The following is a 22,035-nucleotide window of genomic DNA, read 5'->3' as shown; positions in this document are numbered from 1 at the left end:
ATTTATTACACAGATAACCCAGAAAACCTCAGTGACTATTTGGTGTAATGCTTTTAAGTTCTAGATAAGAAAACCAAGGCGAAGAACATTAACTAGTCACTCTTACTAAGCACAGAGAAATAGAAGCCAACTCTCTTGACTTCTATTTCAATGCTATATGTCATTCTACAAAGATTTATGCCATGACATTAAGCCAATCCCATTCTACTCCCATGAGTTACAACACCTTTTTAGGTATACCTTAGTAAAGTCCTTTTTTTGCCAGTAGTAGGCTTTTGATACTTTTTGTTTTGTATTTCCTGTTCTCTTAAAATTATGAAAAACTGTGTGGGGCACCTGGGTGGCTCAGTGGGTTAAAGCCTCTGCCTTCGGCTCGGGTCATGATCCCAGGGTCCTGGGATCGAGCCCCGCATCAGACTCTCTTCTCAGCAGGGAGCCTGTTTCCTCTTCTCTCTCTGCCTGCTTGTCTCCCTACTTGTGATCTCTCTCTGTCAAATAAATAAATAAAATCTTTTAAAATGAAAAATTGTGGAAAAGGAGACCTGATCCACGTATTCAGTTAAAATGAAAAATATGATGATTACTTTATTTTTTTAATTTTACTAAGCATGTAAGTTTGCTCATCTTCTGTGTTAGATGAGCTTTCCCCATCCCCCCCGTCTTCTCATTGGCACATGCTTTTTCAATACTTTTTTTGGCAGACCTTCAAATAGATTTGTCTTCTCCATTTTTCTAATTGTATGTAGGATATATCCTGCTGCCTGGTGAACTGAACACTTTAGCTATATCTGACTGTTCAAAAGTAAGTAATTGCCAACTTGCTCTAGGCATATACATGATTTAAAATAAATATAATACTCAAATTTATTTTGGGAAATTTCTCTGTTTGTAAAATATCCAATAGCATCTTCCTAAAGAATCTGAATATATCAGCATGTGTATTGCTAAATGCATTAACTTGGTAGTTACTACCATTGAAAACCTAAAAAAAAAAAAAATCATATCACCATTAATTTTACAAGAAAAGTCCAGCATTATAAATGGTTTCCAAACACGTTCTTCATTTAAAGTTCAGTAAATGTGGACTGAATATAAACTAATGTTTGAATACCATTTACTGGGGCGCCTGGGTGGCTCAGTAGTTGGGCCTCTGCCTTCGGCTCAGGTCATGATCCCAGGGTCCTGGGTTCAAGCCCCACATTAGGCTCTCTGCCCTTCAGGGAGCCTGGTCCTTCCTCTTCCTCTGCCTGCCACTCCTTCTGTTTCTGCTCTTTCTCTCTGTGTCAAATAAATAAATAAATAGAATCTGAATATCATTTGCTTTAATTTTTTAACTCATAGGAACTTAATTGCACTGGGTTTTTTAACTATATAAATTTTGATAATTAGAGTCACATTTCCCCATTGAATTGCATTTAACTTCATGAGTGCTTTATCACTATCTCTGTTGTTGATGGTAATTTTGTTTGTTTGTTTGTAGCCAATACTTTGTAATAATTTAGCTTTACCTTATCTAGCCAGTAAGCCTTTCTGTCAAATAATTTGTGGTTCATAGGTAACATAGTAAATGAGTGCTCCAGGGAAACAATGAAAAATCTTTTCATAAAACTAGGGGTCACCTTTTATTGTACTTGTTTTATAATTAGAATTTTTGACTGTCCACACAAGGGTTTTATTGCTAAATTGGAATATTTCTGGGAAAGAGACAAGAATAAAGTGAGTTTGTTCACGTTATTAAAGGTTGTCAACTCCAGCTAAAAGTGCCATTTAAAATTCACTAGGTCTGCTTCTATTGGATCCCAAGCCATTTTCCTGAGTGCCATATAGAGTAGAAGTCGGCTGTTTTGCTACAAGGGTGACGCCCGGCAGCAGTTTTCCTTTGGAACACAGGGGCTAGAGCTAGGGATGCCAGTGGATGGCGAGCAGCAGCTTGCTCAGTTCCTTCTGTCCTCTGACCCATCCCGGGATGCTCAGAGTTGGAGCAGAACCTTATCACAGCCCTGACTTCTTCAGTAGAAACTATGCTAGCGTCCTGCGTCCCAGAAGAGACGCAAAACCAGGTATTCTTAGGAATGTAACTGTATTAGTCCATGTCTGCTTCAGGTCCTGCTCATCCTGGAATGGGAATAATTTTAGGACACATCACCCATGTATCATCCAGAGCCGGACAACAGCCCCAGCTTTTACACTGTAAAATATTAGAGAAGTGAAATTTAAGAGAAAGGCATGTGTTTGTATTTAAGCTACAGTCTCTTCTTTTCCTGAAAAGATCTAGTCTAACTATTGCAGTTATCGACTCAAAACTACTATTTATAGTTTCTAATACTCCACCCTTTAAATAGAAGCTGTAAAATACCGCACACTTCAATGCTCACCTCTTTTCACTTACCTCACCACTTCAACCCACTGGTCCCAGCTTCTTGACTATGTCATTATGTTATGTTATTACCATTTCTTCCCATTATGTTCCATTATGCTCATATATCTATGCGTATTCATACACATATACATGTATGTGTATATTCTTTTCTGTAAAGAATGGTGTTACTGATGCCTCTGTATTGTTTTCCATTTCTTTTACGTTCTTGGAGTGCATTTGCATGTTCAAATAAAGAAGAGTAATCTTCAGACCAAAGCCAATAACCACAATATAATCCAAAATGACATTTCTTTTTACTCTTTGCAGAACATTGTGTGGAGAACATGACACAAAATTTTGTAAACATTTGTATTGAGAAAGTGCCAAACGACACTTTTATAACAACAGCAGCAATAATAATAATAAACATAAACATTTTCTTTGGGATTATTTTCCCTTGGATAGACTTATTTTAAAAGTTCCTGGAACTGATGTATAAAATTTCATTATCGATATCATCTTTACATTTTAATCAATCTGAATAGTTCTTGAAATCAGAAAGATTTCTTAAATGATGTAACATGTTCTCCCATCTTGTCTTTCCTCTTCCTTCTTTTTTATCTCATTTCTATTAAAGACCTCTGAAATATATTCCTTAACCTTGAAACTGAAATTATCCTTAATGTATATGCAGTGTCCTCAGTTTATCAGAATCACAAAACACCATCTCTTAGGGCCAGAAGAGGCTCCAAATGAACCCCAGATAACACTTTATTGGGAAATCAGAAAATACTGTCAGGTGAACCCTAGTTAGTTGAACATAGACTTTGGAACCAGACTGCCTGGGTTTGAATTTGGCTCCTACACTTACCAACTGAATGACTTCAGGCAAATTATTTAATACCTCTGTGTCTATTTCCTCATCTGATAATGGAGATACTATTAATATCTATTTCATAATGTTGTTTGGAGGATTAAATAAATTCATAGTTGTAAAATGACTTAAACAATAGTACCTGGTACATAGTAAGTGTCATATAAGCTTTTGCTATTACTGCCATTATTGTTATTAATATATGAGGCCTTACAACATAATAATCATTATCTCTTTCTCAGAGAACAAGATAAAAAAATAAAGTACCAAGTTTTCCTAGACACTGACCATTCCAAAAAAAACAAAAACAAACAAACAAAAAAACCAACACCACACACTAAAAACTGTTTGAGAGAGAAAATCAGCTTCCTGCTTTAATAAGATGTTCTGTTGTTAAAGGCATCCTTACCTTGCAGAGATGCACTTTTCAGCTCAAATTAAATTTCTGTCCTCTCTAGAGTTGTAGGAAGCTATTAAGTGCTCTCTTTCTATTATAATAATTTCAACACTTGAAGCTAATAACCTTCCTGTTATTCTTGATGTCAACATCACATTACTTCAAGGAATCAAACTCTTCAACTACCCTCAAACCTAATGACTCTGTTTTCTTTCTGATGGAGCTGCTCCCAGCCACTTACTGGACCTTGTCATTACCTTGACTTAGTTCTTGGACTCTTGACATATAGATCACAGTTTTCTTTATTTTCTACTAAACCTGATCTGGTTTCTACTAAACCTGACCTGGCCCTCAGCATAATCGTCCCCTCCTGAACACATTCCGCCCATCAGCTTCTCTGCTTTTATTTGCCTCATTGCTCTGCATCTTGGGTCCACTTGCAGGGTCTGAGTGAAGATGGAAGAACACTCATTCAGGAGGGAGGCACAGAAAGATGGGGCTGTAGGGACCAGACTGTTTATTCAAGGGAATCTGATCAGCAAAAGCAAAGAAGAATCCAAGAACTGAAAAGAAAGCAAAAAATTGGGACTCCTGGGTGGCTCAGTTGGTTAAGCATCCAACTCTTGATTTCAGTTCAGGTCATGATCTCAGGGTCGTGCAATGGAGCCCTCACCATCAGGCTCCCCACTCAGCAAGGTAAGCCTCTCTCCTTCTGCCCCTTTCACTCGTGCACACACCGTCTCTCTCAAATAAATAAACAAATCTTTTTTAAAAAAATAAAAGCAAAAGATCATGAGCCAATGAAAGGTGCAATGCATCATATTTGGGGGATACAGATAAACTCTAAACAGGAAAATAAATGCCAAGGTCAGAAATAAGGAGGACTAGAAATAAGATAGTATTAGAGCCTGTGATAGACCCAGGTATGCATTACAAACTAAGACCAAGAACAATTCAGGAGTACTGGAGGCCTGAAGTTAAGGGAGCCTGTATCCAGGCTTCAGGGATGGGTATAATAGTTTAAGGGAACCATACTAGACCTAATGCCCACTCAGCCAGGACCCCACTGTCAGTTGCAGCAGTACAGCTTCCACTGACGCCCCCCCCCCGTTTCATTTGTCCCTATGTTCTTGAGCTAAATTTACCTCAACAAAAACCAATTCAACATTTTCCCCTAATGTATGATTTTTGCTTCCATTCAAAGGCTGCCTCTCTATAACATACACACACACACACACACACACACACACACATATATATAATATATATGTTATATATATTATATATACTCCTTATCACATTCAACATTATTCCTGACAATCCTAGATGTTGTCTATTCTAATATACAACTGGAAAATTTGAGAATGGAAACAAGTTCATGGGTAATACTTAAAAAAAAAAGTCTATGTTGAATTTTGAAATGTTTGGCAGTGTACAAATAGGGCTTAAATAGTCACCAGAGATAGACACTGGGTATAATATAGATGAAGCCGAGAGCTGATGGCGTGTGTGTGATAAGACAAAAACAGAAGACTAAGGATGGAGCCCAGGAGATTATACATGGTTGGGTGTCAGGGAATTTTTCAGGAGACTGGTCATGATAGATGAGTGTTATTTGTATCTGGTCTAAGCTACTCACCAACTCCATACTCAGGTTTGAGATTTTATAAAGAACAATGCAAAGAGTGCTGCAAAGCATCAGCATTTTTAATTCCTCCTTCTGAGATACTTTCTGTAATGGCAAGTGTCAGGCTTGGTGAGGTTTATGACATTTTCCTCAGGCCCTGCACTGCTGGTGAATGAGACCGAGGGCTTTCTGTCACATCTGCTTTCCTTGTCAAGCTTCCAACTCGGAAGTGCACTGGGACACTCTGAAAACTTTCTGAGGTCCTCCTCCTAGCTCTCACAAAACAAACAGGATACTACTTGTGATTAGATGGTCCTCCAAGGAAAAATGTGTGTATGTCAGTGTTTGCATGTTCTGCCTATACTCCTGTGCTTGGCCCACTGGACTGGGGAGGCTCGTATTTTCTTCTGGACCAAACTGTAATGGAGACATGAATGTATCTGGAATTTTTTTAGCTATACTATTTTTCTAATTGCTTTCTGAAGATATGTAATAACGGGAGAATTTCTGGCAGAGATTTAATTTGGCAGAAAGCCCAAAGTTGACTGGTTTCACTTTCCAAGCAAACATTTTTGTGTGGTTCTAATTTTCACTTGCTCATGTGGTATCCTGTGGAGCATTTTTGGTGATGAGCTGGATTTCATTGTGGGAGACTCACAGGTTCACAGGCAAGAAGTTTATTTTTGCTCCCTCCTGGAGGCTCTAATCCCAATTTTCACATCTCCGGGCTGCTTAAACAACTTCTGTTGCAGAATTTGGAATTTGTTTTCTACCCTTTAAAAAGAAGTAGGAGAGAGAAAGTAACAAAATCTATCAACAGGAACCATCAAAAGATGGGTCTTGAATCTTACACTATTATTTCTAGACAAATTCATTTGATAAATGCTTCATGGTCATCCGCTGTGTATCAGCCACGATGTCAAATGTTAAGGAACTATGAAGTTGGCTGTCTGACTCTCAACTGTCCATCTAGAATTTTAGTTTTAGATGATAATAAAAATTTAATAACTGCTTCAGCAAAAATGTTAGGAAAGGTTCTGCCACTCATTGTTGGGGAAGGCACAAGCATATCATTCTTAGACATGCTTTATATTCTTCCTACTGTCAAATGAGAGCCCATGAGGAGCATTGGTAGCCAATCTGTGATGGCCATCCTTCCCTATACACAATGTATGTGTTGCCATTTTGTAAACTGATGAAGCTAAGAGATTCTTTGACTGAAATCATGGTAGATATGGTCAAGCAGACAAGACTTAAGAGATGGAAACTGATGCTGAGCTCTTAGCTAGTGGTTGATAACCTGCAATTGTCATTCTGTGTCTAAAATTTTAAAAGTAATACCTGAAGACAAAGAGATGCTTAACATTACATCTGAGTTCTTCCCTTTCAGGTGAGTTATCCTGATACCATAGCAGGTCACACTAAGTTGAAATGCATTGTCCCTCTGCCCAAGGCTTTCAGTACCTAAAATGAAGAGTCTAGGGAAGTGATCCTATTTTAAAGCTTCAAATGGAATTTTACAATGAAGCCCAATATCTAATCTTTAAACTGCTTTTTTACATTTCACTCCCCCCAACTTCACTCTTTTTACCTTCTTTCACACTTGAGTTTAAATACCATTGGTCTAAGAAAACTTTTGTTTGCAAGTTTTAATTAAATTCTTTGTTGTTCACAGTTGTTACTGTCTTAATGTGCATGGAAAGAGCAAGTTTTAATCTGAGTAACATTTAAAGGGTGATTTTTACACTTCACCCTTTAAAAACAGGAGTGAAATAAGCAGCATAAAGTGATGGTGCACTTATAGGATTAGGTTTTGAATCTGAGGAAAGAAACAAATGTCAGTGCCAAATTCGTAAAGATAAATAAGTATAAATAAATTAAAGGATGATGAGACTGACTAACTATGTACTTCATGGGTATCTTAAGCAAGGCCGACTATTAAATTACGTCCACTCTTTGGACCGATCCTAGTACTGACATTTCATTAGGAAACTGACATCATCTTTTTCTTTTGAAGTTACAGTCTGCATTTATGTGCAAAGGGCATGGAGGGCACCTTAATGGTGACAGGGAGAATAACCCAGCACCTGACCGATTCAAAGTTTTGATACATTAAAATTATTACACTTTAACTTATAAACATCCCAGTTCTATACTTAAAAGACTGTTCAAAATGGACAGAGCATTTTCTAGTGCCCCCTACAATTATGGGGACAATAACCGGGAAGTATATGGGAGAGTACAAACATGTGAAAAAGATGCCGATTACCTTTCATTTTAGAGCACATTAGAAAAAACTATAGCTTTGGTAAGAAAGCAGTATTCTACCGGATTCTTAACATTTCTTCTGAACATTAACACTTTTGTCTTCCTACCCGAAATTAAATGATTAAAGAGCACATCGTTTTGAAAGCATTCATTCTCTTAGGTAGAATTTTTCTAAGTACATCACTGCTCTGGAAAGGTGAACTTTTTCCGGAAGAGTCAGGTATTTACTGAGCAATATGTTACATTATTTCAGCATTTTCTCTTTCCCCTCAATTGCTTAGTTTTTCCAAAAAATGTTCAGTAAAGAAAGTATGTAGAATCAGTGTGGTTTCCCTTCTTTGATCAAGCCTATGAGCCATTAAGTTCAAAAGAAAAAAAAGATATCAAAGGATCTGGGCAGAGAAAGCACTTTAAACAAAGACTTAAGGTCTTTGAAAAGAGTTTGTGTAAATTCAGGGACTGACTTTCTGTAAGACAAAAGGCCTAAATTAAATATATTTTATTATCCAGAGGAAAAGGGTGATTAGTAGGAGAAAAGCTGCCACAGCTTCAATTGCCTAAATTGGTGAGAGTCAGAATCTGATGGTTTGGGCTTTCTTTTAATATCCTTTGTCACCTGCTAACCTTAGGAGAGAGGTGAAAGTCGGACAAAGGGAAAGTATCAGGGAATTCTGAAGGAATACTCAGTAAAGAAGAATATCTATATTCAAAACTACATGAATTTAGCAACAACTGCTTAGTTAACACCTAAATAAAGGTACTTAGTAGAAGTATTTAGCTGGAGTACTTAGCAGTGCATAGGTACTTAGCAGAGCAACGGTGGAATGGATCACAGATGAGGAAATCTAGGACCCTTCTTCTTGCCTGTGGTAGGCAGCCACAGGGCAGCAGAGACTAGGGCGGGCCCCCATCCTTCCCACCTGGCTGGTCCAGACCAGGGTTTGCTGTGTTGTGCTCACTGCTCAAAAGCTGCAGAGGGAAATGAAAAATGTTAACTGAGTGATGGTTTCATGATTTTACCTAAATTATGTAAAACAGGGGAAACCACGAGGAATATTTTTTAGGGGGAAAGAGAATCAATCTGTCCCTATCACGTGATACACTAGGGTGATTTTCATGAACTTCACATTTTCAGAGTACTACCTTGTTGCTTGCTGGTGAAAAATTAGTGATTCATCAGCTAGCACCAAGACATGCTTTGGATATCATAACATTGAGTTAGTAATTTCACCTCCTTCATATATTTTCTTCGTCTCTGTGGCCAGATAAGTAGGACTATGCCAACTTCTTTGTCTCAATCTTAACATGTAGTTGTCCATTCCTCCATTATTGTTGTGTTTTCCTTCTTTCAGGAAACACGGTGGATACCTGATTTGTAGAGAGGAATGGACTATCCTTACAGAAGGCTTTAGGTTTAGGTGGATCAGAGTCGAGACCTATCCTTTCCACTTACAGCTTTGAGCCTTGGGAAATTTCATGACTTTTATTATTCTCGACTTATATCAGCTCGGATTATCTGGATGATTACACTTGGGGGGGATAATAACACCTAGAGTGACTGGAAGCTAGTGAGCATTTATTATTTACTATGTGCAAGATATTCTGTAAACTCTACTTTTGTAAGATTTCCTGCAGTCCTCACAGTAATCCCTAGGTTCTGTTATCATTCTTAAGACATAAGAAAGAAGGAAGAGGCTTAGAAAAGTTTAGCAATTTGCCTAAAGTCAAAACTGAGTGTTGGAAATAGGTTAAATAGTGGGCTTTCTGGGTCCAGAGTGAATGGTTAATCCACATGTGGGTCTGCATCCTGCTGGATAACAGCCCAAGACAGAGGAGTAGAACAGGTTTACATAATTAACTTAGCTCTGCCCTGGGCTGGAGGGACTTGCATTTTGGTGGAAGGTGACAGAAGTGGGGGTAGGGCGGCGGGGGCACTCAAAGATACACTACAAAGTGATGTCATACAAATAGAAGTATAATTTTTAAGTGGTCGGAGAGCACAGCAGAGGGAGCTACTCACCACCTGGGTTAAGTGGGGGAAATCTGAAGGGAAATTGAGCCTCATGGCAGGCTACTTGTAAGGGGTTTTTTATTCCCATCAAATATCATTGGGCTTGATCCAGCTTAATTTATTTCATCTCAATATAAATAAATGTGGTTTTGGGGGTGGAGGTATGGAGGGTGTGCCACCAGGTTCCTCAAGATTCCCCTTCTAGGGAGGGCTGCACATGGTGTGTCTCCAGACATGCCAACTCCCTTTGCAGGACCAGTCATCTGGGAGCCTGTTTTATTCAGAAGCTGCATATTGGGGTGCCTGGGTGGCTCAGTGAGTTAAAGCCTCTGCCTTCAGCTCAGGTCATGGTCTCAGGGTCCTGGGATCGAGCCCTGCATCAGGCTCTCTGCTCAGCAGGGAGCCTGCTTCCCCCTCTCTCTCTGCCCGCTTGTGATCTCTCTCTCTCTCTCTCTCTCTCTCTCTCTCTGTAAAATAAATAAATAAAATAAAATTTAAAAAAAGTCAGCATGTTGAAATGATGCAACCTGTTGTATTCCTGTTTTTAGACATAAGACCAGATCAACACTTCTTAGAATACTGTATTTCTTGAGGATCTCTCTGGTGTTTTCCTTTTCTTCTCTCTTCAAGCAGAGCAGGGTTCTATATCATTTGCTCCCAGACTGGAGCACTGTGCTTGAGCTACAGTGGAAGGGCAGTAGATGTTTACTGAAAGCATGACTGAAGCCTTAAGAAGAGAGATTATCAGACACCTTAATTGTATATCTGACATGCAGATTTAATAGGAGGACACCGTGATGGAAGCATGACACCAAGTCTCATGCCCTGGAGCACAATGGATCAAGAGAAAATTAGGGCAGTGGTCCTTGCTTTGCATCTCTCTTCCCTTAGAGTGAATTTCGTCCCTTTCCCTGCTTGCTCAGATGGATTTCTAACCCTGTCTCAAGTTTGATCTCTGTAGTGACCAAGGAAGTATAATTGAAAAAGTTGCTTGCATTTCCAATTCTGAACTCAAGCTTATGAGGATGAAAAAAGAGCCAATTAGAGTTATAGGTATTCAACTTTATTGGTCTCCCTTTGACTTATCCCTACATGTGCTAAAATAAATGTTTAGAAACGATTCGTGGACAGATGTTTAGGAAGCAGAAAGGAGGATTCATATAGCCTCAATTAAAAATGTACCTTCTAATAAAACACTTTATTTTAATTAAAAATATTTACATAGGAGACTCTGCAGAGTTGAATAGGTAGTTTGGAAATACCTGAACTCAATTCCAGGCTCAGCCACTTACTATATGATTTTATCTTTTGAATGTTACTTTCTTCATTGGCTAAATGGAAATAATACCACCTATCAGATACGGTTGCTATAAAAATTAGATGTAAAGTATACATGTAAAATGCTTAACACATAATCAGTACTCATTAACAGACAGTTATTGTTATAATGCAATATAAATTTGATTATGCTAGGGAAATGTCTAACAAGGGACTTGGCTGTAAAAATATGAACCATCGATAGGCATTTAATAGTTCTGATTTATTTGACCATTTCAAAAATATTTAAGTCATTGTATTCAATTATTGATTTTTGTAACTGGGCAATTCTTTAACTAAATTAAACAATTAATTTAAAAATATGTAACAGAAATATGATTAAATTTCTGAATATGCCCAAACTGGCAATATTACTGTACTAATAATTATCTAATTTCTGACTAAATTCTATTCATTCATAACTGCTTTAGTACAAGAAGTACTTCTTGTGAGATGACAGGAGCTGCAGGAAACAGGATGAGTCTATATGCTAGTACATCATCACAATTAGAAATGGCAGTTCTCTTAGAGAGATTAAAATCTAAATGGACATCTAAACCCAGTCTTATCTATAAGAAGATGGATATTTCTTTAGGGGAACGCGAAGAATAACTTCAAGAATGTTTCTATTGCAAGGTGGCTTGTATATATAAATTGGAGTGATTTGGGAGAGCTGGAACTAATATGATTTAGAGAGGATCTACCATATGGTGATTTCTGACTTGGAGACGTGCACGAATGTGTACTGTGGATGCTCGCCTTAGTTTCCTATTGCTGCTCTAGCAAATTACCACAAAAGTAGTCATTTACAATGACACAATTTGTTATAGTATTGTATGGAGGTCTAAAATCCAAAATGGGTTTCACTGGACCAAATCAAGGTGTTGGCTGGACCAAGCTCGTTCCAGAAGCTCTGGGGGCAAATCTTGTTTTCTTGCCTTTTCCAGCCTCTGGAAGCTGCCTGCATTCATTAAGTTGTGGGACCTTTCCTCCACTTTCAAAGCCAGTAGCATAAAATCTGTACTGTCCCCACCCCCTCTCTCTCACCCCTACCTCTGCTTCTGTCCTCACCTTTTCTTTCTAACTGTGACTCTCCTGCCTCTCTCTTTCATTTATGAGCACCCTGGAGACTATTACATGGAACCCACATAGATAATCCAGGAAAATCTCCCCGTCTCAGAGCTCTTAACTTAATCACACCTGCAAAGTCCCTTTGCCATGTGGAATAATACAGTCACAGATTCTGAGAAGGATGTGAACATCTTTGGAGGACCGATATTTTGCTTCCAACGTTGCTGAATCTTGTCTTCTTCCTCTAACAGGCAATTGGAAATACAGCATCTCTTCCAGTATCTGGTGAACTGGGAGAGTACTGGTTAGGGAAGGGTGAATAAAGAGGCAAGAACTAATTCTTTGTATTATCCTGAGAGATTATCTGTTTTTGTTAATGTAGAAAGCATGGTGAGCAGATGAAATCAGATGAATGAATAGATTTGGGGGAAGGTGACAAGCGTACACACAACAATGCACTGCATTTGGAGGGAATAGGACTATAGGGAGGTTAGCTTAAAGAATGGAATCTGATTCACTTTGCTCACATGCTGGATGGATGCCAGAGCCAAGTTTATGTGTGGAAGTGTGGCATGCATTTCCACTCATTTTACTTTTTGCCCTTCCTCCCCATGTTTTTTTAAGAGCTGTAAATGCAAGATTGTACTATATACTAACTCTTTAATTTTATTCTCCATCTATTTCTTGGTTTTATAATATTCAAATGGAGTAAAATATATAAAACTCAAATTGATTACCAACTTAGGGGTCCCTGGGTGGCTCAGTTGGTCAAATGCCCGACCCTTGATTGCAGCTCAGGTCATGAGATGAAGCTCCTCCATGGGCTCTGCAACTCGGCACAGAGTCTGCTTGCGATTCTCTACCCCTCTCTCTCCATCCTTCCCACTGCTCTCTCTCTCTAAAATAAATAAATAAAAATCTTTAAAAAAATTGATTACAAATTTGACTTAGCAATAGTATTCTAGATGTTTAAGAGAGGTGAATTTTATTATCAACTGAGAAATATGAAAATATTAAGAATTCTAGAAATCTTATTCATGCTAATGGCTGTGAGCCAATGCTATGTCCATCAGTATGATATCCTGTTCACAAATCCAAACTGGGTTATAGATCATATATTTCGATTTGATGGAATTTAGTTCATCACTCCCCAATTTAGTTTTAAATCAATTTTTCAAGTACTAAGCAGTTGACTTCTCTATAACCCATCCAAAATACAATAACAAGACTATCGATGTGTCACCGGAAGTGTGTTTGCCTGCTTGAAGCTGCTATCTGTGTTTGAGTCAGCCTCGTGGGCTTGTGGGACATGCCAGTGTTCTCTCTGGTTCTTAGTGTGGACTAAATAAAGATTTCTTGGATTGACTTCAGAAAAGTTCAAAGAAAAAAATCATTATATTCTCATTTATTTGCTCAAGAGTTCAAGGTACTATTAAACCTTAGAATTTCTTTTGAGTCATGATTATACACTGGGTTAGCAATCTGGGACTATTTTTTCTATGTTTTTATGGTATATGTGATAGGAGTCAGTTCACCCCAGAAGAAGGCACCTCTTTGTCGTTTGAAGACTCTGGGAAGGTGATTATTTGGGTTTGGCTTTGGTTTTTGGACACGTGTATTCCTTGAGAAGTAACACAGAATTGGAATGTTACAGAACCCGGAGCCAGACTGCGTGGCTTCCCCTTCCAGCTCTGACGCTCACCAGCCACTTGTCCTTGAGCAAGTATTATAACCATTCTGTGTCTCTGTTTCCTTATCTGTAAAATGGAGATAAAAAATAAAAATAGTCTCTACCTCATAGGATGGTTGAGAGCACTCAGTGGATTAATGTCTGACACACAGAAATCACTTCATATATATTTGCTCTTACTTATTTACTTGTGAGTCATTCTTTTGAGTCCTTTATTGTTCAGTAATGTTTGCAGTTTTATTTCTGATATGTCCATGTTCTTTACTAAAAAAGTAATACTCTCAGCCTATTTATTATAATTGCCCCCTCCAGTTTTCTTTTGTCTTATAATTAGTTTTGTTTAAAAGGTTTCTTACTTCACACAATTTTTTAAGCTTAGGAAGTCCAACTGAAACCATTTTCTACTTCTCTGAAGATTTTTCAACATTTCAAAAAGCATTTAGCTCTTTACTCCACCTGATACTCTGTAACGTGCTGTGAGGTGAGGAACTGTTGGATGTTTTCCACAAAATCATTACCCAGTTTCCCCAACATGCATTGTTGGTAATGCTGCTGTCTCGTCCCATTGCCTGTCTACATACTCATGTGGCCAGCTCAGTGCAGATGTCCTACTTCTCAGGATGCTTTCCCTGACACCTGCTCGTTGACACACCCGAGTGGATTATGTCCTCCCTGGGAGGCTCTCCACTCACCTGGTGCAAACCCATTAACTCTCCGGTTATAATTGCCTGTCTTTCTTTCCAACTAGTCTGAAAGCTGGAAAGCATAGTGAGTGCATCGTATGCTTACTGTAGATAACCAACAGTTGTTTAATGGTAATGAAAAAATACATTAAAGGAAGCCATGTTTATTATATAGTATGAATCATTTCCTTTTGAATTTCATATGGCAGGGCGCCTGGGCGGCTCAGTCAGTTAAGCGTCTGCCTTCATGATCTCAGGTTCCTGGGATGGAGCCCTGCATTGGGCTCTCTGCTCAGTGTGGAGTCTCCTTCTCCCCTGCTCTTTCTCTTACTATCTCTGTCTCTCTCAAATAAATAAATAAAATATTTTTTTAAAAAAGAAATTTCATATGGCAAAGATGGAGGGAGATACATGAATGTCACCCACAGCATTTAGATTCCCATAGAGTTCTCCTTTTTCTTTTTTTCGAATTTATTTATTTGACAGAGAGAGAGAGATCACAAGTAGGTAGAGAGGCAGGCAGGGGAGAGGGAGAAGCAGGCTCCCCGCCGAGCAGAGAGCCCGATGCGGGGCTTGATCCCAGGACCCTGAGATCATGACCTGAGCCCAAGGCAAAGGCTTAACCCACTGAGCCACCCAGGCGCCCTGCAGTTCTCCTTTTTCTTGTTATTGATGGTGTTTATATGTTTCTGTACTATGCTAGTCCGCATGTAGAGGCTTACAGTGTTATAGCTTCACAGTGGGATTAGTATCTTCCGTCAATGGCCCTGCTATCTCATTTAGGACACTTCATCTTTAATGTAATTTTGCATGAAAAGAATGTAGCCACAATGACTTCTCTTCATTTTATATTTGCCTGTTACATTTTTACCCAATATTTTCTTTTTGAATTTTGTGTCTTGTTTTAGGATGATGTCTTGTGGGTGGCGTATGGTTGGATTTATTTGTTTGTCTTTCAGTGTGGAGTTTGACCTGTGTTTATTTTTATGACTATTACAACTGATCTTATTCCTACCTTCTTGTTTAGGTTTTTATATTTTAAGGTCCTTTGTTTTCTTTTCGGATGTCTTTTGTTGTATGGACTGTCTTTTGAGTTTGATGTTGACGCCATACCAGTACCAAATTGGATTCATACAGACTGTAGCTCAAAGAACTAAAATTTCAGTAACCAGTAACCAGTTTTCTAATTCCTTTTGGTTTTCAATATTATAAAGAAGGCATCTAAGGATGTCTGAATTTTGTTTTTTCATCACAGAAACACTTCATAATTTTAAATAATTATAGAATTTTTCTCTTTCCTTGTGAAACTTGCAATGTTTTAAAAGGATTTACTCTTATACTGATGTTTCAAACTTAATTTTATTTCTGGATTATAGTACATATTTTAAAACTGTGCCCAAATTTTATTTTCAGTAATTTTTCTTCAAATATATCTTTTTTGTTCTGCCTCCCACTCTCCCCATCCCAGCCTCTCATTGAAATGCTATCAATTTACAGTTTGGATTTTGCTCTCTGTTTTCTGTCATCGCCTTTCACATTGCTGTTAATGTTAGTGATTTTCTTTTCCACAACATATATTACACTATTTACTGCCCCCAGTGTGTATTTTAACTCTTCTAAAAACTTTAACACCCCTCGTTCTCTTCTCATCTCTGGCAGCTTTCTTTTCTTCTGACTTTACCTCAGCCAGGTGCCTGCTGTAATTCAGACACAGCTAATACCAGCTTTGCAACACTAGCAGGTGGTCTGTCAATGAAATGTAGAGGTCAAAATATCTTACTTTATTCTACAGACTTCCACATAATCCATATGGAGTAGGCAAAAGAGGAAAGAAATAAGGTGATTCACAAAAATTTAAACAGTATTTGTGTAAGCCAGTTTTGAAGCCCTGGGGTTTAATACCTACCTTTCATCCAATTACGTCCATTATAGTATTGTTATATGGTCCTCCTTTCCATAAAACTTTATCAAGTTCAACTACAGTTTAGAAATGTGCCTCCCATATTTTGAAAGTAAGAAACTACATTTAGAAAATGTGCTGAGGTGAAATCTTGCTTTAGAAATAAGATCACGACAGAGCACTTGGCTTTGTGAACTGTGCCGCACTGGGTGTTTTCTAAAGAGACCTTTTTCTGCCTTTGACCGTATTTTTGAGCAAGGCACTGATCCCAGCACTATCATATCAAACATTGACCTTGACTTCCAAATTCTTACTCTATGAAGATCTTAGGATCATATATATAATTTATTAGTCCAAAGTTCTAGACAATTATTTGTTTAATGGGAAATGAAGAGAGAAGTTATTTCTTAATGTTGTAAGAACATATCCTTTTATAGACCACTGAATTCCAAACTTAAAATTTCCTGAACAGCTGGTTAGAAGAATGGTTCATAATAATGAACCTTTTGAAATGTCTGTTAATACTAATCTGTGTATATTTCTAAGAATTCTTTCACTGATAATAGAAGTTGTGAAATGAGAAGAAAATCCCAGAGTGTATTAATTGCATTGACTATTCCTCATTGTTTTTCATATCTGACTTCTTAAGGCTATTATTTTACTCCATAGAAACACAGAAGGGTGACTGCGTAATCCTTCTGTGACTGACTATAGGCAGACTATAATTGGTCAGGAAAGGAAGAGCATTCTATCTTATATTATGCTACTTTGCGTTTTAAAAAATGTTTAAACGTGGACTCTCCATAAAAAGGAAAATTCAGGAAGGTATGAGATTTGTAACTAGGCAGATTTTATTGGTTAATTTAGTTTTCTTGTTTTTTAAAACTGCAGAAGAAAAGCACATATTTCAAGCTCAAAAAAATAGATCTGTAGTCATACAATCTCTTATGATTTAAGAAAATAGTACATGTAAGTGTACACTTATGTATGCTTATGTATGTACATGTATGTATATTATAAATACATATACTTATGTATGTACATAAGTGGACATAAGTTAGATTTATGTGTAGTATATTACAAAAAATATAAAAATAATAATATAAATCTTTTCCCTAAGAACCTCAGAATTCTTATAAAAGACATTCTTATCCTTGGCATATAATTTTTTTCATAACAGCTTGTAATTTTTAGTGTTTTATTTTCTTTCAAAGTGCTTCCTTTATATATTCCTTCTGCTTTATAGGATTTATTCTGTTCTACATAGAAGCACTATTTTGGGTGGGTTAACAATTATTTTCTCATCAGCAAACAAAAGAGAACAGTTGACATTTAGGGTGCAATGGATTCTGTGTCCAGCTAAGCCATTAATTCTGGAGATTTGGGAGAATTCACTGAACTTCTTTGGATTTTCGTTTACTCATCTGAAAAATGAATTGCCACTAAGCCCTGGAGACAAGTCACTTCTAGTACAATGATTCTGTGTTGTTAATATTTATAATGCTTTCTAGCAGAAATGGTCATTTGAAAAGTTTGTTTTCCCTTCCTTTTTCACAGACCACTTTAGCTTTGTCCCATATTCTTTCACAGTCTGATTTCTATACCTACAGGTATGCAAATCTCCCCCTATTTTTCCAGAGGTATTTTATGAGCATCTTTACTTGTTCTTCTGTGTCACCCCTCTCTTTAAAGTTTCCCTAAACTCATTTCACGGTGTTCTCCAATCTCAGTTGCATTCAAGCCTTCTGAGATGGCACTGTAAGAGGTGGGGGGAACAATGTCCCTGTTTTCTTCCTCACCTATCCCTAAGAAAGGTGCTGTCTAGGGGTACTTGGGTGACACAGTCTGCTGGGCATCCAACTCTTGGTTTTGGCTCCAGTCATGATCTCAGGGTCATGAGATCAAGCCCCGAGTAGGGTTCTGTGCTCAGCATGCAGTCTGCTCAAGATTCTCTCTCTCCTTCTCCCTCTGCTCCTACCTACCCCCAACTCTCTCTCTCTCTCTGTCTCTCAAATAAACAATCTTAAAAAGAGGGGGCTGTCTGATCAACCTTAAAAAGTTATATCAGGTGTCATCAACATCAGGATAGGAGCAGATAGATACACTGCGTTATAGTACACTGGGCAAGAAAAATCACTTATCAGATGAGGAAAGGATAGACATTGACTTAGAAGGTTAAGAAACAACATGGACACAGCTTGTTAACTCAAGGTAAGGTTTCTACTCTATGACTATCTGTGTAGGCAAATACTGATGGGAAAGAGAGAGAAATTAAGATGTAGCGTATTTTCTGTGATCACAATGAAAGTTCACAAGGCAATGGAATCCGAATCTCTTAATAATCAGGCCACTGATTTCCTGACCATTAATCTTGGGCCTTTCCCTGTAGGATGAAAAGTGATAAAAGTCAAATACCTGAAAAGTAAATACCATCTCTAAATTTTAGCAAAAATAAACTGCTGACTTTCTGTTAAGATAACTAAAAGAATGACATCTTTTATGAATAATATACAAAATGAAATTTATATTTTAATGTGGAAAAACTTTATGGAGTCAAGTCCAGTAAAATCTACATAGTGATCATTTACAACAAAGTCATAGTACAGCTGAATAGAAACTGAATTCATCTGTGTAGATAGATAATCCACAGGGGAAAATAAAGATATACTTTCTTTCAATGTGAAAGACTTTCAGTAGCATGAGAGAAAGTCTTTTTATCAGAGTCAGCTGGAGGAATGTACTTTTGTATGGATATGAGTTTTGGAATGTCAGGTGAATTTCACAAATAACTGGCATTTGTTATGAACAAATCAGTGTTGATTAGTGTTGTATAGTCATAGTGTGCATATATCACAACTTCATATTCCCGTATATTTTGTATTTATGTAAAATAAAATATATTTACAATTTTAATTGAAATATGTGAAAATGTTTATTTGAATAAGAACTCCCTATGGAAAATCAGATACTCAGGGAGCCGAAACAAATAATTATTCATTTTTTCTGGATCACAGAAGTTGTTCTCATTTGTTGTGTACATAAACCTTAAAAGAAACTAAAAATAGAAAAAGCAAACAATTCTATAAGATGGTTCAGTGTGGGAGCTGGGGAAGGAGGTAGGAAGAACAGGAAAGGGAAGAAACAGCTTGGTTATCTCTCACCAGGAATTGTTTGGGTCTTGGTTTACAGTGATTAAATGAAACCAATCCAAATAACAAAGTACACTGAAGAGCCCTGCTCTGTGAGTTCCAGAAATTACCAGTCCTAAGGTGAACAGCAGGGAGTGCATGAATGAGTAATGAATATATGTGATACAGGCATGCATGCACACATGTACGTATGCATCTCTATGTAGATAGGTACCATACACCGAATGGTCCCAGAAAAAGCCCTTGCAATGATTTTGGAATTAGGGTTCTTTGAGAGTGAACAGCAAACCATCAAGCAAAGTGATAACAGCGAAGAATACTAGATTAGGAAGAAAATCTAGTTTTGAGTCCAGCTCTGGCACATGTAACTGAAGAACCATGGAGAGTCCTTGTCTTCCTTTCACATAAGGAAACATTTAGACATGTTTCCATACGCCTAAAAGGATCTAGTTAGAGTACGTTAGACGGTATGATCTTGAAGACCTTTCTGTTTCTAACCACTGTTATTCTGTGATCATGCAGTCAATCTTTTGCTGTGTTTCCAGGCATGCAATTCTTCTTAGCCCGTATTTTTGTCAGGTAGATGGCTTAAATGGGAAAATATCAGACCACCTGAAATGGGTGACTGACAACGCTTTTTCTAACGGTACTATTATTTCTTTCTCATGTAACACATGTCTCTGTGAATAAAAGAAATAAATCCACAGTCTATAATTCTCATGGCAGTCCCTTATTTTAGCTAGATCCATCTCCTCAAGTGTTAAGGGGTGGAGAGAGAAGGAAAGAGCAATTTTTAGACTTGCTAAAGATTTAGTCCACCCATCAAATTAATTAATTGTGTGATCATGGGAAAGTTTTCTAACCACTGTGACTCTCTACGTTCTTATCTATAAATTTCAGAAAAGAATAGCACCTACCTCATGAGGTTCTTAGAGAAGTAAATGAGATCACGCTCTTCACAGCGTTTAACCTAAATTCAACACACGGTGCCTCAGGAAGGTTCATTATTAACATTATGGAACTCTTAATAACTTTTTCATCAGAATAATCACAAGAGTAAGAGTGGAGACAATATTTTTGTTTGACGTGTGCATGACCATATGCCCCATATAGGCATTTTGTAGCTTTGCTTGAAAGCTTGAAGAGAAGAGGGTGACTGTGGGACATTGAAAACATGGTACTGTGAAATGTTGCAGTCTATTTTATGAGAGCAGATATTTAAAATGCCTTTACTGTTCATAAGGTGATGCTATTTTCTTTTCAAAGCCCGAAACACATATCTGAGCACGCTACATTTGCTTTCAGTGACTGTTGGCCCTAACAAACCTGCGAGTGGATTTGCGGAAGACAGTGGTGCACAGAGCGAGGGCGCGTCAGACCTCCAGGAAGTGGTGACCTTGAAGGAGCGGATGGCGAGGTACCAGGCAGCTGTTTCCAGGGGTGACTACCGCAGCTTCTCTGCCAATGTAAGCTGTTCCTGGTGGTTCTGCATGAGGCAATGGGCTCACTGAGGTCTGCCCTTCACACACCCTCCTTCCTTCGCAGTACAGGATACGGCAGGGCAGTGGGATATAGTAGAAAAAGCAGACCTAGTTTGAATCAAAGTCAGAGGATATGAGTTTAAGCTTCAGAGCTGCTACTTCCTCACTGTGTGAATTTGGGCTACTATCCTAACCCCTCTCTAAGCTTCAGTTTCTTTAACTTCAAAATGGGACTAGCCATCCAGCACAGAGGGTCTTAGAGAGAAGTCATAGAGATAATTTACGTGTAAGCCATAAGGCAGGGTAGAAATGTGTTATTATTGCCATCGTTATCATTTAATCTATAGCTATTCTCTTCAGGAAGGTTGGGAATTAATTTCAGATTTTAATAATGTGGGTCTGCATGCTGCCCTCTTTGGTCTCATGGATAGTTCATTTGAATTCACTGGCAGTATCTTTTTTTTTTTTTTTCTTTTCTCATTTCTCTGTACGCACTAAATCCATTAGGAGTAGCTTAATCAACATAGAAATGAGGGAGATTAGCAATGTAGGCACTCTGCTAAACCAATTATGATTATAGGAAACAGCAGGATTCAGTAGGACCACCAATTTTTAGAGCCAAAGCATAATAAAGTCATATTCAAAAGAATTTGTTGGGTTCCATGATCTGTGGCCTTCAATCCACAGGGTTTGATGAGTCATTTTATTAGTAGCAGCTTTATAGCTTAATGGAATGTAAGGATACTCTTTTATAATTATAATCTCCAAATTAGCAAAGTTGTTCATTTAACCAAAAGAGAAAGAGAAAGAATAGCCAAGAAGAGTGGTGTTCTAAAATAGCCACTCTTAACGTTCTTCTTTACAAATTATTTAGAGACAAGTCTGACTGTGCCAAACTCATTAACAATATTGTAATTCCAAATGACATTTAAGTTTTTACATAGTCATTAAAATCCATTTCAGATGCAGCATGGATTTTGAATGAATGTACAGAAATCACAGAAGTAGCTCGAGCTCTTCCAAAATAAACAGAATCACACCAGTGCCTCCTGCCAGTCTTCTTAGATAGCGCCCCCTGCTGGATCATCAAGAAACTTTACTACAAATTAGTAATTAGTAAAGTTTGAATTGGAGAAAAGACTTTTGGGGAAACAAACAGATTTTGAAAGTACCCAATGAGGGGCGCCTGGGTGGCTCAGTGGGTTAAG

At 37.8% G+C, this 22,035-nt stretch overlaps 1 protein-coding gene across 2 annotated transcripts in view; it reads left to right on the top strand.

Annotated features, from left to right (window-relative positions):
* XIRP2 (xin actin binding repeat containing 2) overlaps positions 1 to 22,035 on the top strand; it is a 74,764-nt gene that overhangs the window by 3,471 nt on the left and 49,258 nt on the right. Inside the window, exon 2 of one of the 2 annotated variants that reach the window (XM_080799080.1) lies at positions 20,652 to 20,812. In XM_080799080.1, the coding sequence (XP_080655206.1) occupies positions 20,756 to 20,812 (57 nt within the window). In that variant the 5' untranslated portion in view covers positions 20,652 to 20,755. Of the gene's footprint in view, positions 1 to 20,651; positions 20,813 to 22,035 lie in introns of those variants that run through there. The other variant, XM_080799081.1, reaches the window with a different exon arrangement.

Source organism: Martes martes, assembly GCF_963455335.1.
Source record: "Martes martes genome assembly, chromosome: 3".
Classification (NCBI taxonomy): Eukaryota; Metazoa; Chordata; class Mammalia; order Carnivora; family Mustelidae; genus Martes; species Martes martes.
The sequence above is the reverse complement of the archived record's forward strand: the minus strand, read 5'-3'. Positions and strand labels throughout refer to the sequence as shown.